At 38.5% G+C, this 26,819-nt stretch overlaps 2 protein-coding genes across 2 annotated transcripts; both read right to left on the bottom strand.

The window, feature by feature from the left end:
- Window positions 1-2,582: 2,582 nt before the first annotated feature.
- Window positions 2,583-14,081, bottom strand: LOC146329612 (ADP-ribosylation factor-binding protein GGA1-like). The gene is made up of 16 exons (XM_084714889.1): window positions 13,925-14,081; window positions 11,536-11,620; window positions 10,950-11,025; window positions 8,551-8,649; window positions 8,252-8,375; window positions 7,961-8,061; window positions 7,797-7,877; window positions 7,560-7,697; window positions 7,044-7,257; window positions 6,754-6,933; window positions 6,594-6,661; window positions 6,392-6,504; window positions 5,387-5,541; window positions 5,077-5,246; window positions 4,045-4,155; window positions 2,583-3,420 (listed from the first exon to the last, which is right to left on the bottom strand). The coding sequence occupies exons 1-16, from the start codon at window positions 13,965-13,967 to the stop codon at window positions 3,310-3,312; spliced, it is 1,869 nt and encodes a 622-aa protein (XP_084571015.1). The 5' UTR covers window positions 13,968-14,081; the 3' UTR covers window positions 2,583-3,309.
- Window positions 14,082-16,136: 2,055 nt separating this feature from the next.
- On the bottom strand, window positions 16,137-25,147 carry ears2 (glutamyl-tRNA synthetase 2, mitochondrial). Its single transcript, XM_084712399.1, has 10 exons — window positions 24,773-25,147; window positions 23,274-23,429; window positions 22,914-23,103; window positions 22,624-22,774; window positions 21,555-21,876; window positions 21,315-21,423; window positions 20,132-20,285; window positions 18,654-18,784; window positions 18,429-18,564; window positions 16,137-16,430 (listed from the first exon to the last, which is right to left on the bottom strand). The coding sequence occupies exons 1-10, from the start codon at window positions 24,915-24,917 to the stop codon at window positions 16,335-16,337; spliced, it is 1,590 nt and encodes a 529-aa protein (XP_084568525.1). The 5' UTR covers window positions 24,918-25,147; the 3' UTR covers window positions 16,137-16,334.
- Window positions 25,148-26,819: the final 1,672 nt, after the last annotated feature.

Genomic DNA, 26,819 nt, shown 5'->3' with positions numbered 1-26,819 from the left:
AAGTAATTTTAACTAAAAAAATTCCGTTCATGTCAATGTTTGCTGTATGCTGTATGTGTTAGTCTTCTATTATTGTAAACTGAATATATTTGCGTTTTCCACCATTTTATGGAGCGTGTAGTTCATCAATTAGTTGACATAATCAATCAATAGTCAGTTGCAGCCCTAGTTTTTTGGGGGGACTTGCATCTCTATGAGTAGATTTTCAAGTCTGTACTTTTACTCGTACTGAAGTAGACATTACACTATGTAATCTACTTAGTTACTTTTAAAATCTTCACTGAGTACTGCGTACAATTTGGATCTTTCATCTGCGTTTTTGTAGCAAATATAGTGATCTGACTGCAGATAGGTCAATAAAAACCAGGACAGATGGACAAAAACAACCAAATTCTGCAACAGCACAGGTTTAGATAGAGAATGTTAATGATTGATTATTAATCGATTAATCACCATTAAGAATTAAACCGATTAAAAATGGAATTCATGGATATTTTATCAATAGTCTAGAAATGGCAGAAACTGCACCTCATTTGACATTGTTTTGTCTGGGGGAGCCATTTTTGTTGAAAAAGGAAACTCAGAATGAGAAAAAAAAAAACCAAATATGTCTGTATCTCTTGCATCTCTAAATTATTAATAGTTAATCAGTTGTGAGGATTTTCAACTATCAGTTAAGGAAAATTTGTAGAAGTGACTGTGACCAGTGAGCAGAACAGAGCAGGAGTTTGAAGAGATTCAGACTGAAGATTCTCAGAAACAGAAACCTCTTTAATTTGATGCTGCTACTGATTATACATTAAACATCAGCAGTTAAAAAGTAACTAATACTCTGAGTAGTTTTTGAGACAAATACTTTGTACTTCTACTTTAGTATTTTTCTAACACCAGTAATGTAACAGTTCTTGTAGTTTAGAGCTCTTTTAGTCAACGCTGAGAAATGGGTCAAAGACTGAAACAGTGTCATTCCATTCAGATTGAAATATAATAAAAAATTTAGGTTGATTATTTCACCATAAAAACAGTTTTGTTGTCTTTGATCTGATACAGACTCTATTTGTATTTATTGATGACATTTGGCAGAGCAACACACTGTTGGACTGACAGTGACAATAGGCAGACAAGCATTCAAAGAAAACATTCAAAGTGGCTTTAAGTCATCCAGTTTTGAACTTGTGTAAATCTGACAGTAAGAGATGATTAAGCAGGTCGAGCCGCACTGAATTCCTTGCTTTGGCCTCAAAGTATAAAGCTTCACAGTATAAAACAACCAACTGGGAAACACTTAACCGGTCATATTAAAATTAACAGTAACTCAACAGTCCCAAATCTACAGTGGCTGAGAGAGCTTTAGAAGTTTTATCCAACTTTAGAAAAACATGCAAATTAAGAAATGATCCTCATGACTTTGACAAAACAGACAGACGTCATATTGAGAAAAAACACTCAGCAATTTGCTAACTTCCTGTTTGTGACAAAAAGAGACACGCTGCAACTACAGAAAACAAACCAACACAGAATGTTACAACATAATAGAAATTTCTGGGAGGAATATAGTTTTAATGTGCTTTGAGTAGTTTCATGCATTATACCAAAAAAATCACTTCCTGTATTAGAGTTTACATGTATGTATTCATGTATTGGAAGGAAGTGGGGGCTACAACTGTGAAAATAAACTATGTCAGTGAACAAGAAGACAATCTTTTGTAGCTGTTTGGCAGCTACTTTATGAGTTAGGTGGGGCTCTTATTGTGAAAAAACAGTAAGTATGTTGTGAACCAATACAGGCTTTTATTTGGTCAACTTAATATCATGCAAATAGTAATTACACACTGATGAAGATTCAGCTAACTAGTAAAAAAGCGAGAAGGTGAAACCTGTAGCTCAAACAATATCAATCGCTATGATAAAACTAAATTAAACTTTCTTTGTAGAGATGTATGATATTAGATTTTTGCCAATATCCAGTACGATACTATTTTGGCCGTTTGTCGATGCCTTTATTTCCACATTTTTTCCCCACCTAATTACAAAGAACTTCAAGTCTCTCCTGTAGTGGAATTAAGATATTTTTATGCATGCTCTTATCATGATGGCTCTTTCAAAATGTAGCTCTGCTGACAGTTTTTTTTTCTCCTGCTTCTCTTTGTTCTACGCAAATTTGTCATGATGATCAGGATAGCAGCTTTTAAGATGGGCAACTAAATTTGGTGTGTTGAAGTGATGTGATTTGGCTCCTCCTCACATGAGCAACACTGATTGGTCGCTCATTGCAAACAGCAGCTTTGAATCCATTCAGACACTTCTATAAAACCTTCAGACTTCAGACATACTTGTGTAGCACATTCATCTCGTGCAGCTTAATCTCACTGGCCTGACATGTTGGTAGAAATATTCATTTTGCCTTTATTGGCAGGTTTTTCTGTACTGTGGGAATTTCTGTGTTTAAGTTGTCGCATTTCTGTACTTGCTTGTGTTTTCGGTATTTAGAGCACATTTCCTTTAGCCACCTTGTGTCATTAAAAATCAAAACGTGTTTCTTAATTTCCTTGTGCAGAATCTGTTTTGTCAAAGTAGTGAAGATATTTACTTCATTTACTTTTGTTTTAAGCTGCAGTCAAGCACAGCAAAATAGGAATATTTGAAGGTTTCTCACACGCACACATGCATTCCTTAAGGCAACCTCATTCCTAATATAAATACATATTAAAAACATCTTTTTAAGGCACTTTGAGATTTTTGAATGTCCTACATGCACAAAAGCAAATAAATACAAACCTATATGCAGGCATGTAACCAGCTACATGTCGGCACACGTGTACAGTGAATAAACTGTACTATTAAGCTGAAGTTTAACAACAAGCAGGAGGCAGCAACAGCAAAAACAATAACACAACAGCAGAATAGCGAGGACCTGAATCAGGTACAATCAGGGACGTACCGAACCCACCTGAACTGTTAACATTTTTATGTGTCAAATAGAGGTTATCTACATGAACGTAACATCTCTCTGACATTATTTCTTGGTTTGCATCAGACTCGCTACAAATGTTATAAAATGCAGGAAAGTCTTCTGAGGTAAAACAGAATCGTTCTGATATAATGTCGGTTGTGTTTGTTTACCTCGTGAGGATCGACTGCAGGCATGACAAGTCAGGCGTCAGAAGTTTCCCACCTTTTTTGTTGCTGAATTTGTCTTCCTCTGTAAGTTCACTTGACTTTCTCTGTCCTCAAAATGCAGATTTCAGGTACCGTCCAGACCGGGGCCGGAGTTTCGTTTTTCTTTTCAAATCAAAGTCTGTGACGTTTTTATCGGCCGGTCAACGATGTCCAGTCGGGAAAGTTGTCGATCTCTGCGGTCTCGTTCAGCTGTTGGTCTCCGTGTGTCATCATCAACTTGTAGCGTAGACGCACCTTTCGCTGAAGAACAGAAGGAAAGATGTCAAATTCTTAGAGGACAAATGGACAAAGTGAATGAATAAATGATGAAATGCTAATGAATAGATGTCACATGGTGCTCCGTGCTGTCAAATTCATAAATTACTCAAATTTTATACAGGTAATTTATCTCAACTGACTTCTTAGTTGATGCTCTATTTTGAATTATCATAATAATATCCAGTTCAGAATATTTCAGTTAAATTTCCCTGAAATAAATAATTTAAGTTACCTTTGAGATTCTGATTAACAATACAAATATAATCTAATGAATTTTCTAATTTATTTCTGTAATAATATACCATAATTTAAGTTGAAATGACTTAAAATGACTTTAACTTTTAACAAAGTATTTCTTGCTATTTGTACTTAAAATGTAAAAGGTCTGAGTACTTCTTCCACCTCTGTATTCAAACAGCAGAGCACGACATCACTGCATCCCAATAAATTAAAATAAATGTAATTAAAACAAACAGTGAAATGAAATGATTCTTATATAAAAGGACTTCTGTTCTGTGTACTTTAAAGTAACAGTGAAGTAGAGATTAAGGAGTTCGATCGGTCACTAACATGTTAATATGAATCAAACGTGCTCCTTAAACTCACCTGCTGAGGATTAGCCAATAAGACGACCTGCGAGATGGCAGGTGGAGGCAGGAGAGGGTTGTAAGGAGGTAGGTGTGTCCCTGAGGCAGGCTGAAGTTTCACCAACATGGTCTGCAAGAGAGAAATCAAAAACACAATTAACTGGATGTTCAACTCATTAATGGAAAACAGGTCGTCACATGACAAAATGTGCATTTATAGTGGAGGTCTGACAAATATGAACATGCCCGGCTACAACAGGGACTGCAGGTAACATGACAGAGGTGGTCAAACATACTGTGAAAAACAAAGCGCAATAATATGAAGAGTACAACAGGCTAAATTTATGAGAGTACAACATCACAACAGACAAATGATTTGCATGATTTATTATTTCTGAATTTATCTGTTGAATTCTTCTAGAGGATATCAAAAAGGTAGTAAAATACCCTTACACTTCACATATGTTGATAGTTCTCTATCATCCTGATAGAGAACAATAAAATTTAGGAATTTACTATTTACCTATTTTCCTGTTTTGTGTGCCGAGAATTTTTTTTCTTGTTTGTCATGGTATTCTAGCATAGTATCAGAGTTTACAATTCTGGTGACACCCAAGTCCATTCTGTAATTTTACTGAGTTGGTCTATTCAGTTCACACAACTTATTGCATGACTGTCCGCTGTGGCAGACAGACCCCCTCCACTTTTGCTCCTCCTGAGTTTTCTTTAATTTTTTTATTTATTTTTTTTTTATGTTTTTCCTTATCTGAATTCAGAGTCTAAGAATGGAGGGTACTGTATGCTGCAGAGATTGTGAAGCCCTTGAGGAAAATTTGTGATTTGCGATACTGGACTATATAAATAAAATTTACTTGACCTATCACAAGTTCCCAGTGCCTCTGGTAAAATCTTTAAACTGCTTGTTTGAAAATCCAAATGTATGAATTCACAATGATAGAAAACAGAAAAGCAGGATATTCTAATATATTTTTTGGTTGTTCAATTACTTAAACCATGGAAATCATTTCAAACATATTTTGAAATGGTTTACCTTTGGAACGGCAGCTTGAAACACAAAGTCTTTCACATGGAGGGCAGATGTGTTCACTGTGGAGATGACGACCACAGCAACATCTGGATGACCCGGCGGAGAGTCTTTGGCAAAATGGAGAGAGACATGGATCCCTCCGTGATCAAACAGAGTGATCGGCTCCAGATGACCTACAAACACAGAAGAAAATAACACACACACACACACACACACACACACACACACACTCAGACAAGATATCCAGAAGGTAATAAAACACATAACAACTGTTTCTTCTTATAAACTGTTGTTTCAGCCTCAAGGAACATACTGGATCTGATGGTCTCCACTGGAACAAAGATGTTTTTCAGGACTTGTGGGGGACACGAGCTCTCCTCTGATTTCACTGGAGATCCCGACATGTTGTTGAGTTGTTTCTGCATCATGGACGGCGATTCTGCAAACTGTTGACTGTGAGGGAGCGACCTGATAAAAGGAAAGGCACAGCATTTTAGTAATAATTAGGATGGTAAATGAAGTCTGAGAACAACAAGAGAACGTATAAAAAATAACATCCTGGATTAGAACCTATTTGAATAATTTTTTTTTTTATTAAATCAACTTTCTTTAATGAATATAACTCATCAGTTTCAATATCATCAGTTCACAAATGTAATTTACGGTCTAACAAATATAGCAGTATTTCATTAGATAAAACCATGTTGTAAATGATTACATCTATCTTTTCTTGTCTGTCTTCAAATAAATTTTGGCTCTGACTTTGTAACTCTGGAGTTACTGGAAATGTTTGGATCATACAGATCTGAAACGCAGCCACTACTGGAATCTAATTCTACAAATAGTACAATACTTATATTAATCCTAGACACATTCTGAACTACTGCAGAAAACACTGTGGAGCAACATGGCAGCCTGTTTGGACGGTGACTATACACCACTGGAAACATGCTTTACTGGTATTATTTTCCACTTCTGCCATAATCTACCAACAAATCCCTGTAAATCTTACACACTGATCCCTTAAGTAGAATCCTCAGCTTTGAAATAAATAATGTACGATTATTAGCACCCAGAGATGGTACAAAATTAGTACCAGCCAGATGCTGGTAAAATATGCAAGTGGCTGGTCGATTTGTTTCACTCACCAGCCAAAAAAACAATAGCAATCTGCTGACATGCTGAACATTCACTATCCATTTTGCCAGAAGACAAAAAAGTAAATTTTGCACCCTGCACCCACCTGTCACAGTCTATAGATCACTAGAAATTATGTGGATAGGATTTTAAGATTATCCTTCCTTTTCTCTATCCTTACCAGATGTTGTTCCCATTTGATGTTGCACTGCTCCCTCCACATCCACGGGCTCTCAACACAAGGCCTCTCCCTCCATTCTGCTCAGAATTGTTCATCTGAATGTCTCCATTAAGCTGACAAAAAAGGATAAACCGCATTAAACACAATTTGAATTAAAACCCATCTTTAAACCTTCACGTTTAACTTTACATGCGAGCTTCACCTGCAGCAGTTCTTCGTAATACGACCTTGAAGTCTCTCGAGTCTGTTTTGAGACCAGATTATCCAACTCTGTAATTACAGGAAACCACATCATTACATTATGAAACACATTCATCACCGTCACAGAGAACAAACTAGAAATAGGTGCAGTGCAGGTCTACCTAATTCATTAAAGTCCTGGTCAGCCGCTGAGTGGAAGGTGCTTTCCAGAAGAGAGGGAAACATGGGGGAAGAGGATTCGAAGGACGGTGGTGAATCAGCTTTTCTGTGTGTCTGTGGAGAGTCCAGTGCTGACAGGTCGATGAGGTGGTAGCTTTTAATCTCTCTGGGACTCCTCGGAGCTGGAGGAACAAGAAGACACGGGATCAAATACAAGCAGAGCAGAGCGAAGGTCAAGGTGTTCTCCTCAGGGACTGCCAGAAGAAAAAAAAAAAAAAAAAAAAAAGCCTACCATTATTTTTACCCTCCATTTCCTCCTCACTTCCGCTTCTTTCTCTTCCACCGTTACTCTCCTCCCTCCCCACTTGGTCTTTGTAGGCATTTACAACAAGTGTTAGCTCATCGTTGGCTGCCAAAATCTGAGCCAGAGCTGCGTCGTCCTCCATCGTGTCGCTGGCCAGACGGAACAGGCTGGGCCTCAGCCGATCACACCGTTCATACAGAGCCTGCAGCGAGAGAGGGAAACATCAAATACTGAGTTACAGACACTTTCCTGACTGACATCTACTACATAGTATTTTTATTTTCAGCAAGCAGGACAGTCATTGTTAGTCAGTGTAAACAAGGTCTTAAATACACCTTTTGAATTGAAAATCATCAAGTCATTTTATATGTTCACAGAGAAGTTGGACAGCCAGCAGAGGGCGACAGAGGGACAACAATCACTTGCACACAAGCCTCCTAGACCCTTTATGTTTGTGTTCAGCTCTGGACAGCTGTCTGATTGTCTTTATAACGTCCAACATACCTTCATGTCGTCACTCGGCTGTAACGGGGCTCCAGTGACCGTGTGCTGCTCCAGCAGCTCTCTGAGCTGTTTGGTTTTGGTCTCCACCTCCTTCAGAGTAGATTCACGCTTTGACACTTTCTCCATCTTCTCCTGCTCCTAAAACACACACAAATAAGAAACAAATTAATACCATATTCATACTTCAACTAAATAAATGTTGAAGATGACCATCACCACCACCTCAGCTCTTCTCACCTCTTTGATGGTGCTTTTAATGAGCCTGTTGGCAGTTTCCAGATCCTCAGGACGACGACTTTTCAATAATCTGGCTAACAGCTGACGATACAGAAAGATATTTTAGCAGGATGAAACTTGTCACACGTCCTATAAAAGACACAAATACACCCACAAACACACACCTTGGCCTTGTCCTCCTGGTCAAAAACAGAATCTGTGGTTCTTTGTGGTGGAGGAGCCATTATTAGTTTGTCTGGAAGTTTGGGATCTTTCTTCACAATACCTGAATAACAGAAAACAGTAAGAGACAAGGACGTAACACTAATCAACAAATTAATTAATATTGTACCTTTATATTTACACATGAGGATGCATGGAATGGCAAAAAAATCATATTGCAGATATTACAATGTGATTCCCAATTTGTAGGACTAATCATTTTATTGTGTTTTGTGTGCATGTTGTACCCAGACCTTGTTTCTTGAGCATGCTGTAGGCTTCCTGAATCTTAGGTTCATCTTTAAGCCACAGGGTCCAGCCGTAGAGGACCTCCGTCACTCTGTCTTTAACTTTCTGTGGAGTCCATGCGCCAAAGTACTGCTCAGAAAAAATAAACCGGGTCAGTCACAATCAGTGTCATTCACATTTCATATATGAGGTCATTTTGATTTCATATACTTGGGATTTTTCTTGTTCTGAGATTCTTAAACAATATTGGCCTGCCTAGACTTTTTTTAATGTCAGTTTTACCTCTGTCTCTGATGAGCCGTACCTTTGGTGTCAAGACTTTGATGAGCTCATTCAGAAAGCGAAACTTGGCGGCCTCACTGTGAAACCTTTTCCCACAGTTGTTCATACAAGCCTCGAGAACCTGGAAAGCACCAAACCAGAGCAAATCAGAACCAACAACTGAAAATGAAAGAAAAGTTTTTGTTCTTGTATAATACAAAAGAAGAGAGAGAGAGAGAGAGAGAGAGAGAGAGAGAGAGAGGGAGAGAGAGAGAGAGCACAGATTTGTCATGACATGTTTGTGGTTAAACACCTTTAAATGTCACATGACATCAATGAACTTCTCTAAGTTACATTTTAAAGTGAAACACTGCAGCTCTATATAATGTGTAGATGACAAACAGTGTGGTGTCACACTCACAGCAAACATAAATGCAGATTAAATCCCTCATTTCACTTGGGCCATGTGACAAAAGTTAGTCACAGACATTCACAGGACCTCCCTCCCCCCAAGGGTTAAAACAAAGACATTGGTTTTTCAACGAACGGTCCATACCTTTAAAGACAGTCTGATAAATGCAGAGTGTGACCCATGAGAAATCGCATTAAATTAAAGCAAATGTACAATGCATGTCCACACAGATGCAAAACAAGGGAGATATTGTTAGTTCCTGCAAAACATTTTAACCTCTTAAACTCGACATTTCTGTCTTTGACAGGCTGTAGCTGAGTTCTAAAGCGAGAGTGAATCATATAAAGACCTAAAGAGTCCGCTGCTACTAGAGCTGAAGGATGTTGAAAAAATATCTAACTGCAATTATTTTGACTGATATTACAACTGCGATGTAATTTGCAATATCTGACAATATGACAATATTTTTTATGTAATTCTTCTCATTTTCATTGAATTATATTAGAGCAAGATGGATATATCAGTCAGCCAATATTACTGGCCTGATATCAACCTAGCACAGCTTCTGTATATCAGTCTATATCAGTTTTGTTGTATATGTCATTCAATTTTGATTTTGACTTTTTAGTTATATGGGCAGTATTTCGTTATTATTTCAGTATGATGTTTTTTTTCTTAATTCAAGTTGTTCTACTTGTGTTTTCATATTTGTCATTATTTATAATTATTAAAAATATTATTACAATATTCCTGCTAACTTGAGTCTCTAAACAGCAGTACGATTGAATAAACTGGACATGAGTGTAAAGCTGAGACTCTCTTGAGTTCAATGAGTCCAACTGTGTTCATGTCTGAAGACATTAGTCCCCATAGTAACCATTTCATGTCTTAAACCAGTCTCAGTTAATTTTCTGTACAATATTTGACCCATACCATGGAGGGTTATCAGCTGCTGCACCAGTCCCTGTCAGCATTTTACCTTTTTAGATAATCCTAGAACTGCCATCAGTGAAGTTTATCTCTATCTTCTTTGAGTTCATTTGTTTATTTTGATATGATTACTTGGGCTCATATTTTCTCTTACTTATGTTTATTTTATTTAATTTATAAGAAGAGACAATGAACATTAATTAACACTGTCACTTTTATTTAGCCATGCAGGATAATTTCCATCTGCATTTTTTTGTTAATTTTCTTTTGCATGTGGTATTAACTAAATAAATAAATAACTCAATCAAATGAATTTAATTGTAGTGAGACCATTTTTTTGAAACTTGACCACGCTGTATAAAATGATCTATAATGACCTTTAAGACAATGACACACATGATACTTCCAACCACAAACATGAGACCTGCAGCGTTCAGAGGATGTGGGCCATATCTAACAATAAGTTGGTTTCTGAGCAATTCCCAGAAGAGAAGTGCTCACCATTCAATCACCAAAAAAATGCAATTCTGAAAGAAATCTCCAACACATAAAAAGTTTTTGATACCAAATGACAGCATGAATTTTTCTGAGGTGTTCATCAGGGTGTCTAAAAGTGGTATTTCAGAGGGAGTTTTGGCCATCTCTATCAATTTCAAGTGGTAAAAAATGTTTAAATTGAGCAAGAAATCGTTTGAATAAATGGTATCAACCCAAAAACTGCTTATATCTTATAATGTTCAAAGCCCTTTTACACTCTGAACTTTCAAAATCTGAATAGCCACCTTAAGAAAACACAAAGTTTATTGCAGAAGTATGACTAGAAAAACTTGACACAGCGCTGGGCTGCATTTCAAATTAATCTTCAGGTTCCCAGTTTTCAGATTACGTATGTCTCTTCTGTGCTATATATACTGTTGACCTGCTATCTCCTACTGAATATCTCCTGTCCTCACCTAAAAGAAATAGGTCAATGGTAGGGAGTGATGAGTGGAAGAGGCAAAGCAAATTCAGTTACTTGTTGCCTCTGGGAACTGACTTACGAAAATGAACCGTATACAATCTTTGTATTATATGTAGAGATGAAGAAGCTGATTACTTACAGTGAGAGCCTGCAGAGCCTCTTTCTCCTGTGGTGACTGGATTTTATGGGAAAGAAGACTGAGGGCTACCTGTGGGCTGAAAGCAGAAAATTAAGATTTAAATCACATTAAAATGCCTGAGGAAACTCTGAGTAAAGAACATGCTTGTCAACATTAAAAGAGGTACTATTCACATAGCTTCCACACACTGCCGTGCTTGAGTAAAACTAAGATAAACGGATGAAAAGCATCCCAAGACATGCTGGCTGCGAAATTACATTGTACTCCATGTAGTTTTTATAACATGTCAACGTTGAAAAGGGTCAGAAGACAAAAAGGTGCTGCAGAGTTCCTCCTAACTCCTCCACGATGGTGTAACTGAGAAGCTGCGATCGCAACATGGATGTGAAGCAACTCTTTCTTAAATGCCGCAATTGCGTTAAAGCAACTTCTAGAGGCAAGCGGCCTCCCCTCAAAACTTCAGCTCGGGTTCAAAGTCTGAAGATGATCTGAAAATCCATGCACGGTTGTGTGCAAGCACTTACAGTAATGCAGGTAACGATAAGAAAAAAACGTTAATGAGATGCAAAGATTGTGTCTAGTTTACCCCTCAGTCCCTTGGTTGACGAGCTGGTAGAAGCCCTGGATGAAGTCCCATCTGTCTTCCTGATTGTTTGGGTCTGTAGCCTGGCCTGTAGCATTACACCAGAGAAACATTCAAAGAATATTTTTAGAATGGGCCCCAACTAGATCAAATACATGCATATATATGCAAAACATTATACAATTTTAATGAGGAAGTGAAAATGAAGACATGGAGACAGACATGCACAGAAAAACAAGGAAACTTTGCATATGTTGTACTAAGTATACTTGCAAGGTTTGTAAAGTAACTACTGTACATATTCCACTGCATCTGTATGTATTGTGGCATTTCAATTAAGCTTTCACGTTTTTTGTTTGTTTGTTTGTTTTAAGAATTCTGAGTAATTGTTTAGTCCAGAAAATGTGAAAAAAAATTCAGCATAATTTCCAAGACCCCAAGGTGACCTCTTTTTTGCTTGCTTTGTTTGGCCGAAGGTCTAAAAAACACAAATCATTGATTAAGCAGGTTTACTTACTTTAGTTTTAGTTTCTTGACATTTTGAGATAGTGGTACTAAAGCATTTCTATTAGAGATGCACAATAAATACCAGGTCAGATACAGGGAAATTTCTATTATTGTTTATTATTCTGATAATGAAATTCTAGTCGATGAATATCAGCTATACTAATATCTGATTTGGCAGATTATGTCAAGGCATTTCATTTGAATTCTTAGGCAAAATCTTCTATAAAAACAAAAGTATATAGGGTTTTTGAACATTTGAAGAGTCAGAACTGTTTGATTTTGTTGTAATATTGACTGGCTAGATTTGGTTTGGTCAAAGCTATATTAAATCATCAGTTTTTTCTCTGCCTTTGTAACCATAGATAAATAATTATAAATGATAAATGATTCACTCTAGCTTTAAAACTCAGCTACAGCCTGTCAAAGACAGTAATGTCGAGTTTAAGAGGTTAAAATGTTTTGCAGGAACTAACAATATCTCCCTTGTTTTGCATCTGTGTGGACATGCATTGTACATTTGCTTTAAATATAAATATAAATTTGCATGTTACATGAACTTCCTTTTGAAATGTAAAATGTGATTTATCTGTATTGGCTAAAAAAAAAAAATCTGTATCATGCATCCTTAATTTCCTATTTTGGCTGATTTAGCAGTTGACCTGAGTTACTGTTTACTTTTTCTGATAGAGCATTGAGACAGATAGTTTAAAAAAATGTGCAGAGGATAATCAGTGTGAAACTTGTACTCATCTGCAGGAAACTAGCCAGAATTTGGGATGGCAGATTCGACAACGCCGTTTTTCCTGTAAAATTCCAGCAGTAATTTGTGGGGAAAAAAAAAAAAAAGGCTAAAACCGACCTTCAACTGGCATGAGGTTGACTAGATAATGACTGAGTGTAAATTTTTGGATGAACTATCCTTTTAAGTCTGTAGCATAGAATGATCTATGTTGATGTGAAGACTCTTCCTTCTGTTTCAGTTTCATAGGAATAAACAGGTGTTAGCAATGATACTAATTAAGGTCCCGTTGGAACAGAACTTTGATTAGCAATACTGTTTCCCTTACTATTTTATAATAATAATAATAATAATAATAATAATAATAATAATAATAATAATAACTTTATTTATATAGCACCTTTAAAAACAGAGTTCACAAAGTGCTTTGACAGACAAAGTAAAAGAGGACAAGAGCAGGATACCAAGCCAAACAGGAGTAAACTAAGACTGAAGTAACACAAACACAAGTAAAGACACTAAAACATAGAAAAAACAATAAAACACAATAAAAGAAATAAGAACAGTAAAACTAGAAAAACATGACACTAAGAATAAGTTAAAATGAAGAGGGCACAGATTGCAGGGACAACATGATGACTACAATGAGTGAAACTTACAGACTATACTTGTTTACTTTTCGGTTTTTAAATGCAGAATTTGCCACTGTGTAGTTTTGATTTTAGCTCTACTTCAACTAAAATAAACTCTGAAAACTTCACCACAACAACCGCAGACACCTAAGTAAATTAACGTTCAGTGCGCGCGCGCGCACAGGAGCATCGCAAACACAACACTCCGGTCGTGCACGCGCTCGCACTAACCATAACCAACTTCCTGTTAGTGAAGTTGTCACTTTCTGCACAACGTCAAACAAATTTCACAAAAGTTGAGATAAATCCACGCATTCGCAATTCACTCGCAAATATACGGTGTTTTTTACAGTAACTGGGTCAAACTGACGGCACGCGCCGTGACGTTAGCGGCGACGGTTAGTTCAGATATGGGACGGTGAGATAAGTTAGCTGGCGTTATGTAGGCAACAGACGCAAACACAAGCAGCAAAAAAACAGCAAAAACACTTTTCTGCGTTCTTCGTTTACTCACTGAGCAATGACTGGAGAGTTGCCTGGCTGTCGCCGGTCGCCATTGCCGTCTGTCTGCCGCAAGATCCAGAGATGTGAAGCTGCTGCTCTGTGAGCGTCTCTCTGGGGGGAAGCGGAGGTGTCAAACTGCCTGCTGCAGCCCGACCGACATGTGACACTCACGCCCAGTCACACTCCTGACACATCAACCAATTTATGCTACACACCCCCTCCCTCTGCACCGCGCTGCAGAGTGATACAAGTAAAATGGAGACTATAGATTAAAATCGCTCATCAAAAACAGCGAACAAGTAACGTTTTCACGGGAAAATAATGTACTTTTTACTTAAGGTTATGATTTTAGATATACAACATGTGACGAGCTTATAGAATATTGTTATAAACTTATCAAAATTAGTTCAAATTAGCTTCACCTCTGTCAGCAACAACATAACATGGTTGCGTAGATGCAGGGGTGAAAATACTATACTAAGATATTAAGTTATCACATTGTAGTCCTGCATTAAAAACTTTATTTATGTAAAAGTTAAAAAGTATTAGCATCAATGTAAAGTCACGGGTGGAAGTTACAACTATTCAAGTTACTGTAATTAAGTTTTTTTTGGGGGGGGGGGGTTGTTACTTGCCCTTATAAGTGTTTTCAAGTTCAACTAATTTTACCTACACTTTAGTATGAATTACACTATGTAATCTGCTTACTTATGCTTTTTTATAGGCTTACACTTTGAATTAATATCCAAGCATTTCATCTGCATTGTTGTAACCAACGAGGCTATTTGATTACACGCTGGCCGATGAAAACAATAAACAAAACAAACGAGAAAGGAGTAGGAACAGGTTTGGAGAGGTGGCCGTGACCTCTAAACAGAAAAGTCCAGGAGTTGTTTACAAGTAACTAAGCAACTGAGTAGTTTTTGAGAACAACTACTTTGTACTTTTAATTGAGCAACTGAGTGAACTTTTAGTTGCAGTTGAGTAATATTTCAGTAATGTAACAGCACTTTTACTTTTGTTTTTGGTACTCTTTCCACCATTTCATTAAAGTACCAAAAGTAAAGATACTAATTTATAGTCCATTTCAGAATAATGCATTATAGGGTTCCCAAACTTTTTCATGTCAAGGACCCCCCACTATAGATGCACATTAGACCACAGAGGACTTTGTCTTCAGGTATACCCATTCAGTAATTTTTCATTATTTTTAGGTTTGAAGATAATAAAGCCAATCAATGATCAAACTTTGATCACTGTAAACTACAATCAATCAAAACGGACGACACTTGTTCCAACTTCCAAAAAAATGTGGTAAAAGTTAAAGTAATCGATTCCTCCATCTGCTGTTGGTCAACAGATCCCAGGTTGAAAATCACTCCATCATACTATTCAATTAAGATTATTGATAGATTATTGTTTAAGTATCAATTTAATGTGATGCAGCTGGTAAATGTGGGGCCAATTTTAATTACAGAATTTATATCTCAGGGATTCCCAAACTTTCTCATGTCAAGAACCCCTGGACCCTGAATTTTGGAGGATTTTGTCTTAAGGAATCCCCTCTGATATACATATTTTTTTTTCAGGCTTAAATTTAATTAAGTCTCGATGGTCAATCAATCATAAAACTAGAATCATTATGAATTACAATCAATTAAAACAGCAACCCTGATTCCTCCCTTGTTCTTCCCATTCCCAAAAAAATGATAAAAGTTAAAATATTTTCTTCCTTCTTTTACTGGGGATCCCCTACAACCAACTCAAGGGACCCTGTTGGTCCCTGGATCCCAGTTTGAAAACCACTATGATATCTTTTATGCAAATATGCTACTTTATAGACTGCTTGTTTGGTAGCTTGCAAATTTTCCCCTGACAAACAATTCTGTATTGACAAAATAATATCCTAAAATATTTGTTGATTATACAGTATACACAAATAGGTTATTTTATCAAAATAATCTATGGCTGATATTTTTCTCAAATGCATCCAGAATGTTTTTGTGTCCCACTTTCAGCATGACTGACAAAGATATTCATGACTCTTCACGTTTTTCTTGAGAACTTGCAGCACATCTGTCTGCTGTAGTTCGTTAGAGAAAGCAGGAGCACGTTTGCATAAAAACACCCGGGTACTTCCCATCCTTGGCCTGCTGGTGTCACCTGTTCCTGTAAAGTGTCACAGAACTGAATAACACAAACAGACCATGCCAGTAAAAACAGTTTTCGTGTCTTTTATAAAATATATTAGAATAATTCAAGTATTGTTTAACTGAAATCAGCTGGGGTGCAGTTCATTTGTGTCCCAGGTAGATTTGGCAGAGTCTCCAGGTGTTTGCATGTAACTCTCAACACACAGCAGATCTTGTCTGCGTCAGGTTCCCATCAGTCTGTGCGTGAGGCCACGGGCCGTCTGGTCCTTAACTCGTCTCTGAGAGCAGCACAAGTTTCTGGAATCGATGGCTGATCTCTGCAGGCCCCAAAGACACCATCATCTCGGCTACACTGGGCCCCTGCTGCAGGTCAGAGAGGAGAACAGAGGATCAGGGTTCAGCGAGGTAATGCAATCAAATCAGACAGACAGTAACCTCTGAAAAGCAATCAGCATCTACTTCCTCTTTCCCTATTCTCTCTGAATATCTGCAGAGTGACTGCGGTGAATGAGTCAGTGGAGGTTTTCTGAGGCTTCAGTCATTACAGCACCATCATTTTAAAACATGCTATTTTAGAGTTTAGCTTAGTCATGCCCTGGACAAGACATAAAAAGAAGGAACATGGAATAGTAACGGACTGTTTCTGATGAGTACAGCCCAATATGATTCAATTTGCTGAGGTGGATTTTGAAAAACACAATTTCAGTAGTAAAATTGCAGAAATGAAAATTGCAAGTTAGAGAAGGACAGAAGGATATTTGTTCCTCTGAGAGTCAAAATGATCTTAAAATATTTTAGCACAGGTGGTGTTCTTGAGGTAGACAAAGCTAAACCAGTGCAAACACACGGCTCAGAAAAAACAAACACGTTAATCTGTGTTAACTCAAGAGTTCAGTCAGTCTCAGTGAAACGGAGACTGGATTTTTTTGTTGATGTTGTGTGTGATTGTACTTCAGGTCATAACAGTGGTTCTAGAGTGTCTCCACCTATCTTGAGCTGGAAAAGTGGTACGATGAGTGACTAAATTCACAAGCATTCTTTCATTTGGGATAATTCAGTGAAGATATTTTGGGCAGTGAACTTAACTGCAAACTCTTGTGATTTTTGGGCTGAGTTTGGAAGTGTCACAAAGCACTGCCTGCTGGTTCTTCACTTGCACAACCACAAGTTCACTGTCATCTGCTTCACTGTCAGTACAGCTGCTCAAAACATTCTCCTCCCGATCTGCTCGTCTGTCCGCAACAGTTCCTGTTTGGAGCCACGATTGCAGTGTTTGTGTTGAAGCATTTATCTTTCAGTCTTGTCATTTTACCTCTGCTCACCATTTAGCCTCTTGTCACAGTTCAGTTCGTAAGCACTGGTAATCAAGGATGAAGTATGAGCGTGCTACACGCACGATCTTGACTATGTAGCAGGTTCATATTGACAAAAAAACTAAAAGCATCAGCATGCAGCATTTCAATGTTATATATTTTTGAACTTATTTATTTCATGTTAAGAAAGATAAGATAATATTTCTGATATTCCTCCATGTACCACGAGAAGTAGCTTGTGTACCACTAGTGGTACACTCACCATATTTTGACAATCTAGGATGTAGATGACATAAATGATCTGATTTGGATAAATGGTGAAATATGCCTCCCATGCTTCCCAACTCTCTTCACTTCTCTCTCTCTCTCTCCCTGCTGTTCTCATGGGGTTTTAATCAATTCCCCTGATTTTTCCCCACATGATGACATATCAAAATCTTTTAAATTATGCACTTATCCCACATATTCGTCAGTTGTTTTTACAGAGAGGGAGCGAGATAAGCAGAGCAGACAGGCCAAAGAGAAGCCCCTCCTTACAGATCATAAACGATGATCGTCCTTTTTACCTTCATAATTCATGAAGTTATTTTAAAGGAGAAATCTGTAACACTCGCCTCTCCGACATCAACGCTACAGCTGCAGTGTACTCCTGAAATTTCTATTCTGGGCTGGAATAACTGTTTTGTTTTGTTTCGTTTGCCTGTCTCACATCAATTAGGATCCATGGAGCTGTGGTGAATGCGAACAAGACCCTCCATGTGCGCTTGCAACTACTTTGGTGATGGGGACAGAATGGACAGTGGCTGATGTCTCCCATCCTGTCCTCCTCTTTGCAAGTATGATAGCTTGTGTCTGTTTTTTTTTGTGGTAAGGAAATGAGATGTGAGCTGTCTGCCAGCCACACACAGCTGGCGTGTGAGGAATGACTAACAAACATAGCCGCTGGTGAAGCTCTGGGTTAAAGTTAGTTTGAAGTTACCACAACTTCTGAAACAATTTCACGCAGGAAACCCTGTAGCGTTTGAAGGGACGTGATGTGTTCAGGTACCTGCAGACCGCTGAGAGTCAGACGTAGCAGCTTCATCACTTCTCTGTATTTGGTGGCTTTAGTCTGCTTTGCTAAAGTCTTCAGATCTTTGTTGAGTCGATCAACTGCCAGCTCCTCGCCTCGTTCAGATACTAATCTGTAACACACAGACACAGGAATCATAATCCTGCTGAAACTGTGTAGCTGTATGATACAGTGAGATGTTCAGCTGTTAATATTACATACTTCAGCACTAATGAAGCAATGTGCTGGGACTCTGAAGTGAGTGCTGCCACCTGCTGGCTGGAGAAGGAAGGGCGCACCCACAGGTAAGAGTAGGCAGGACTAACAAGCTCCTTCAGGGAGGATATGTGACCCTGTAGAGAAGGAAGAGAAGAGTTTCAGTATTACTGGAGAGACATATTATTGAGAAATAAGAGTAGAGGACTTTTGATTGTCTGAAGGAACAGACAGCGGGTGCCGTTCAGAAACTGAAACCTAAAAATATGCAAGGCTGCATGATATGACAAAATTTATCATGTGACAATGGAAAAACAGTTCTTTCATATTTTCGCTTTCATTTATTTAATTGTGTTGCAAGTCACACACTTAACAGCAATGTTTCTCATCATTTGGTTGACAGTTTACGTTCCTCCGCACAACGCAATGAAGGGAGGAAACATGCATGAAGGCAACGCAAGCAAACATAAAGGAGAGTGAGTGAGTTTTGTTGGTATTTTTTGATAGGGACAATGTGATTTAACAGTTCAAATATAGAGTGTGAAAGTAATGTGTTGCACAGAGAGCTATTGTAAATGACTGCAACCAGCCAAGACAAAACTAGAAGCTCACACTGAAAGGGGGGCTACTTCTGTCGCATGGATGTGGTTTAGGTTTGAAAAGTCTGACACAGACCACAAAAACGCACTTAGCAAATTATGACACAGACTGGTCCCCACAACAGACTAAAACACCACTAACCACTTGTAATTTACAGAAAACAGGCTACATCATGTTATGCATCGTTATCTAGATATTAAATGACCTACATAATGATATTACAGCCCTAAAAGCATGCATGACTTTCTCGCTGCCAATATGGTTTCCTTATTTGCACATGGCCAGATTATTAAGGCAAACTGTGTCTAACCTGCCTCAGATATTTGAAGAATTGATTGAGACCATTTGCAAAATACATTTGTCAAGAAAGACCATGACACTGTCTGGGGCAAGAGCTGATCTTAGTTTCATGGCTTCCACATACCCAAACATTCAAAGTCATTCCTTTTTGCTCTGAACTGAAAACACATAAACAGCACCATCAAGTGGACAAACAGAAGTTTCCTGCATCGACTTGTTTGAAATGATAATATTAAACCTACAGCGAATGCAGTTATAGTTATTGTACAGGCTGGTTGAAGATGATGGAAGATGCTGTTGTTTCCTAATGCCTGTATACAGTGTTGGCCTGTTCTGAACACCATTTCTGGGACTTCAAAACACCAGTCAGAATTAATAAAAATGCTACCTTGCACAGATGCTTTTCTGTGTCATTGCATCACATACATGAGCCTGGTCCCTACTCTCTTAAAAAAAAAAACCCCAAACAAACCAAAAATTACTCTAATACTGAACAGTAGACGTTTCATACCATATAAGCATAAGCAAGCATCTAACATTTAACATGCTGAAAATACAGTATGAGCATGAACTGTTATGGTTACCTTACGAAGATGTAGCACCCGCCTGATATAGTCCTCATGTAGTACTTCTTCATCCTGGAGCTCTGCTGTGTAGGCCTGCTGGATCTGCTCCCGCAGATCTTTTATCAGCAAACGGCACCGCTCCTCATCTTCAATATGGTGCTGCAGGTGAATTCTGCCAGAATAAGAGAGATTACTGTTATGGAAATATGAACTTTATGAAAGAAAAAAAGAAGAAGCATTCTACATAATATATCAGAATAAAACATTGTAAGATAACTGACTTTGTATCACAATGAGGTAAAGTTTAAATCAAGGGAGGCAGCAGAGGAAGATTATGTAGATCCCAAAAGTGGATTTTTACAGGGATAGTTCAGTGTTTTGGGAAATGCAAGGATATCTCTGCAAAAACACAGAAAACAGGAGGGCACAGCCAGCCTGCTTGCTGTTGTTTCTTGCAGTGACTTCCTCAAGTCTGTGCTGGTAGCCCGTTAACCTCACAGGAATTAGAAGACTCTAGGACGTCACTGCCAAGAAAACGTCCAGCATGCAGTATCCTATAAACCCACAACCTGCTGTTTTTACACTTTGCTCTTCATATGGATCAAACAAATGACATGTAAAGTGTAAAATACCGAACTTTAAGGCAGATATTGCTGCCTTTGCTGCCCATTTCAGCCGCTTGTATCCACAAAAGAAGGAGTGCCATCTAGTCCTATTATATCTGACAGACAGCAGACATCTCTAGACCTTTTATCTCCAAAACTCAGCAACTCACAACAAAACAATCTAGATGGATAAATAGCACAACAGATAAGAGGAAAAATATGAGAGCAGTGTGATCTTCTCATTACGAATGTGAATGAGCACATTTCAAGATGTCAAAGCGTTCCTTTAAGTTCAAAGCAGAGCTGAGATTAATGGTAAAATTAATCCGGTAAAAACTCATCTTCTGAAAATGAATGTCTCTATCAATTTTCATGGTCATTCACTGATTGTACCTGAATATAACATACTAAACCAACAGACTGACAGACAAACAGTCATCAAATATCCACAGAGCAACACTGCCAGTGTGGCCACAAATCCAATATGTTCATTTCAAAGCCACTGAAAAGAGCAGCAGTAAAAATTTTTCGTGCTGTTAGTCTGAGTTACATGACAATACAGCACAAAGAGAGGGACACAGAGAGTCCTGCCTTACCTGTTGAACTCTGGTAGTTTTTCCAGGTCTAACAGAGCAGAATGTGTTGTGATCTTTGAAGGATTAAACTCAGAGATCAGTTCGTCTATCCTCCGCCCAATCCGATTGGCTGCAAAGCAAAATAAAAACATTTTGAAGCATTTTTTAACGTGTGAATCACCGTTTCCAGAGGCAAATTTTAATTGCAATATATGCATCACATCGTTTTATCCCCTCTCTGATAAGTCCTCCATCACTCACTGTTGAATCCGGATCCACAGTTGGTGGTGATGTCCAGCAGAGCCTCCGGCAGGACTCCGTCTCTCTTGAAGCTTTGAATGAAAATGTCCCCCTGCCTTTTGGACAGTTTGCTGCCGTCTTTGTTCATCAGCAGCGGCAGATGTCCGAAGGTTGGCGGCTGCCATCCGAGAGCGCGGTACATGAGGAGATGTTTGGAGGTGGAGATGAGCCACTCGGACCCCCGCAGCACGTGGCTGATCCTCATGTAATGATCGTCCACTATGTTAGCAAGGTGATAGGTGGGGAATCCATCTGCTTTTATCACTACGGGGTCGCCCTCCACCTGAAAGAAGAGGACAGATGGTATGAAGAGCAGCATTTAGAGACAAAATCTACTCTGTCATCCCCCTCAAGACAAAAAGTGTTGTTAAGGTATGTTTGCAATGTCAGAGATCTCGTGCTCGAATCAAAAAGGTAAATTTAAAGGTTAAAAGGGCATAAAAACAGCCTTGAATTATTTGCCAGTCCCAAAGGATATGTGCGAGGTTCCCTATTTTTCCACAAAATGATTAGAGGTGTATTAAAATATCTTATTTTAATTTCCAGTCAAACCCTTTTCCATAATTGACTATTGATTCCTTTAAGACAGCTTGTACATGTCTTCCCATATATTATCTTTGACTGGGTGACCTTTCCTACATCATTTAGTGTATTTAAATTGTCAATTAATCATTTTCTTGATTAATTAATTAGTTGCTTGGTCCATAAAATGCTAGAAAACTATGAAAAAAGTTGATCAGTGTTTCCCAAACTCCAATATAACGTCATCAAATGTCTTGTTTTGTCCACAACTCCAAGATATTCAGTTTACTGTCATAGACGAGTAAAGAAATCAGCAAATATTCACATTTAAGAAGCTGGAATTAGAGAATTTTCTTTGTTTTTCCTTAAAAAAAATACTACAACTGATTAATCTCTTATTAAAATGGCTGACAATTAATTTAATACATTTAATAGTTGAAAACTAATTGCTGCTCTCATTTAGTGTAAAGCCTACTGAAACAGGGAATGAGATCACTACAAATCTGACCTGAGCCACCTCATGATGATTCCATCCAAAGATCAGATCCTGAAAAGGCTCGACACCTTCTTCCAGGCGAAACCTGATCACATGTGGCGTTCCCTGAGCCAGTTTCTCCTGGACCTGCTTGGCCTTAAGATGACGACACCTGTTGTCATACCTGCAGACAAAGCGCGAAACACAGCCAATGCCTTAAATCTGACAAAAACAGCTTCAAGTCAGGTTGTTTGTCATCTTCAAGTCTGTGAGAACATGGTGAGGTTAAACTGTAAACCGTGTGTGTTGTGTTATGCAGTTACCTTGGCGTCTGTCCGCTCCTTAAGGCCTCTTTTTTGAGCAGGTCAAGTCTCTGAGAGCTGCAGAAACAGTGGTAGGCGTGACCGCTCTCGACCAGCTGCTGGGCTGTCTGACTGTAAAGGTCCAGTCTCTGAGACTGCAGGTAAGGACCCACTGAGCCACCTCGACGAGGACTCTCATCTGGAGGTACACCTGGAGGTGAAAGGGAGCTTAGATACAATGCTAAAGTAACAGGGACATAATAAACCTTTGCAGCATAGCAGTTTACTTTACTTTACTTTATTCAGTCATTTTGCTTTAAGTGTACTGATAACATTGGTCGATGAAACCCAATAACTGGACCACATTCCAGTATTTCTTACCAGCCCACTCCAGCATGTCCTCTATGGACTCTGCAGCTCCTGGTACCAGTCTGCTCTGATCAGTGTCCTCCAGCCGCAGGATGAACGAGCCTCCATACTTCTTGGCAAAGATGTAATTGTACAGAGCAGTTCGGAGACCTCCAAGGTGTAAGAAACCTGCACCACAGGGCAATATAGTATATCGTCAGAATTTAGAAACAGTTTTTAAGATGCAGGACAGAGAAGATTTATAAAAAGAAACACTTTGACATGAACTGAATAAGCTTTTTCCAAAGGCATTTGACTTCTCATGGTAGGAAAGCTGCTGGTGTTACTAGTAACTTCAACAATGGCTCTGGTCGATTCTGTCAGGCCTCGTTCAAACTGCCAGACCAAATCTATCTGGCATATCGAGAATGATTTTAGAAAGTCAGGACAGCAACACAACACATGAAATGCAGTTTTTGCGAAAACAGATCCAAGCCACATTTCAAGGAGGTTTGAAATGCAAATCCAGTCAGGTTTGTACGGATGCGTCTCAGTGTGACAGTCCAGTGTCTCCTGCATCACTCATGTTACAACACACAATGACAACATTAAATCCAGAGTGATGAAAGTCCATCAGAGCAGCTGAGGAGAACGTCACTGGTGCGTCTCATACAGACGCACAAGGTGTCCTTGGATGTTTGTATCAGACTCACACAGAGGGACTTGACAAAACGTCTGTAACGGCTTAACAGTTTAACAGGCGAACAGTGTGGACAGGTCTGATTTGAAAAACAAACTCGAAAAACAAAATTCAACCACTGTTAATTTTATTACTCACACCTGTGCTTTTTCCTACTGTGACAAATCAAAATGTCTTCCATGAAAAACACCTATGATATGTTGCTGTCCTGACCACCTTCACATTAAAACCTGCAGCTGGACCCACACTCTACAGTATGCACTGCACAATACAGGCACAAAAACAAAGGTGTGGATAAAATCTACAAAACTACACTGTATTATGAAAGCAGAGAAAATGACAACTGTCCTATGTTATAGCACACAAACTAAAGACTACAGGGACATAAAGCAATTTAAATAAAAGTATAGTGATAACAGGTAATAAGTATAGGGTAACAGGTATCATACTAATAATAAGTCAAGAGGCAGACTTTGGACAAAATAAGGTTGGTTGTCAGTTAAATTAGTAAATGAACCACTGCAACATGCAACTCCTGTTTGAAATATGTCTTAATGAAATATAAACTGAAACTCAGTGTACTATATACACACCAGTGAAATACACAAACCCATGTTTTCTACCAAATACACATTAATATTGTTTAGACAATTATTGCAAAAGTAAAAATGAAGCTCGTCTGATTTATGGTTCTCTGATAGAAAATTGGTGCGGTGGTTAATAAAAGAAAATGCAGAGGGGTATGAAGAGCCCCATGGGTTCCTTGCATTTCCTCTGAATAACCTTACAGGTCATTTTAGCACTAGCTTATGTGTTCAGGTGCGGGTCTTACCTGTCGGACTGGGTGCAAACCTGACTCTCACTTCACCCTGAACCGTAGAGCAGCATCTTATAACCGGGGTGTTCAGATGTTTGAGTTTGACAGGTCTGTTTCTGACTGCTGTCAGACACTGAAGACATCTCTGAGTGAACAGCATCGTATCAAGTTTTATAGCCGCTAAGCTAACTTAGCAAGGCAGCAGTCCGGCTTCGTAAAGACTTACGACTGAAACTGCATGTCAATAAACGGCAGTAAGACAATGACACGAAACGGTATAAACCTGAAAGTTGTCCCTCACGTGTGTTTGTGTTCAGCGGCGTCTGTTTGGGTCAAACATGACTTGAGTCCATTCAGTGATGTTCTTCTTCGTCGACACGAGACCGGAAGACGAATTAAGAATCTTCAAGGCGCATACCGCCACCCAGCGGAGGAACTTATAATGTCTTCTTCTTCTTCTTCTTCTTTGATTTTTTCTTTTAATTCTCAAAGATGAACACATCCGACGTTACTCATAAAAAAATATGGACAGTCTTTGTGGTACTTTTGTGTCTCCTTGTGGTAGTTTTACACTTCTGGACTACATTTTGTGTCTCTTTGTGATCATTTTGTGTCTATTTGTAGTTATTCTGTGTGTCTCACTGTGGTAATTTTGTGTGTTTGTGGTCATTTTATGTCTCTTTGTAGTAATTCTTATGTGTCTGATCATTTTCTATCTATTTGTCACCATTCTGTGCCTCTTTGTAGTCATTTTGTGTCTCTCTGTGGTCATTGTGTGTATCTTTGAAGTCATTAAGTGTCTCTTTGCAGTAGGATACAATTGACTTTATAGCAAAGACATGTTATCAGTCAATATATCAAAGAGACACTCTGTCCTCTCCCATACTTGAGACTAAAAGCCAGGATATCTTGGCCTCTGATGAATCAGTTTTGATATTTAAAAAATAAATCTAGTATTCCAGCTTTATGAATGTACATTGGAAGCCTGCCTGCACTCATCTGCAGAGTGCAACAGCATGTTTTTGTTTATGAAATAAAAAAAAATCCAAAGTTCATCTGCCATTTGAGATGTTCATGACTGCCTCAGTCCTTTAAATCACTGTATTTTAAATTTGTTAATTTTATTTTTGTGATACTGACATTGAAACCTAACCAGATTTCTGACAATAACAGTGCTTTCTGGTTAAAACAGCAAATGAAAAGGCAGAAAGAAGATATCGGAGAAGACCATCAGTCTCTGACTCTGGAGAGATGAGAAGCGACTGGGGAATAATCATGAGAATGGAAGCAGCCGAGGGAACTGTCATATGATACAGAGCGCTGAGGAGACACTGAGGAAAACACAGCAAAAACATGCCAAGTCATTCATTCATATGTTCCACCTCAAAAGTTATTTATCTCTCTGGCTCAGAAGAGCTTAGCAGCAGAACCAGGTAATAATTATTTCTAGGTAAATAGGAACAATGCATTTACGTTATAAGTAGACCCATTGTTAAAAGGAACAGTTTGACAGTTTGGGAAAGAGTTAGCTAGATAAAGAGGATGATAATTTACCACTTTCATATCTGTCTGTTAAATATAAGGCCATGTCTGTTAGCTTAGTTTAGCATGAAGACTGGAAACAGGGGAACAGGTCCAAACAAAATCTGCCTTCCAACACCTCTAAAGCCCAGTGATTAACATTATTTATCTCCTTTTTAATTCACCCAGAAAACAGACCATTTTATGGGGGTCTTATTATGCAGGAAGGCACATAGCAAAGTACTACACTGGGATTGGGATCCTGCAGGTCCCATCGCAAATTTCACTAGAGCGGCCTTTTTCAGCCTTGCTGTGGGTCGGAGGTCAAAAAATAAACGCTGTAATCTTGCTGATTTTTGCTGCTTGTTTGTTAAGAATGAACACCACATAAACAGATTGGGCATTAAGCAAGTCCTCTTACATGACTGTGAACCATGAGTCCAATCACGTTCATTGATGTTGCCATGGATACGCATACTGTTCAAAGTGCGGTGGCTCGTAATGACCATGCAGGACAATCATTTAGTCTAATGCTCAGCAA

Source organism: Lutjanus erythropterus, chromosome 3 (genome assembly GCF_056507025.1).
Source record: "Lutjanus erythropterus isolate fLutEry1 chromosome 3, fLutEry1.hap2, whole genome shotgun sequence".
Classification (NCBI taxonomy): Eukaryota; Metazoa; Chordata; class Actinopteri; order Lutjaniformes; family Lutjanidae; genus Lutjanus; species Lutjanus erythropterus.
Note: the sequence above shows the minus strand (reverse complement) of the source record. Positions and strands in the feature narration are given on the sequence as shown.

Coding starts and splice junctions, on each gene's coding strand:
- LOC146329612 (XM_084714889.1), bottom strand. CDS start 13,967: ATGGCGACCGGCGACAGCCAGGCAACTCTCCAGTCATTGCTCA. Junction 6,662..6,753: donor CCAGGACTTTAATGAATTAG/GTAGACCTGCAC, acceptor CTGTAATTACAG/AGTTGGATAATCTGGTCTCA. Junction 4,156..5,076: donor TTCAAGCTGCCGTTCCAAAG/GTAAACCATTTC, acceptor TCTCTCTTGCAG/ACCATGTTGGTGAAACTTCA.
- ears2 (XM_084712399.1), bottom strand. CDS start 24,917: ATGCTGTTCACTCAGAGATGTCTTCAGTGTCTGACAGCAGTCAGAAAC. Junction 23,104..23,273: donor GGACATGCTGGAGTGGGCTG/GTAAGAAATACT, acceptor TTTCACCTCCAG/GTGTACCTCCAGATGAGAGT. Junction 22,775..22,913: donor AGGAGCGGACAGACGCCAAG/GTAACTGCATAA, acceptor CTTTGTCTGCAG/GTATGACAACAGGTGTCGTC.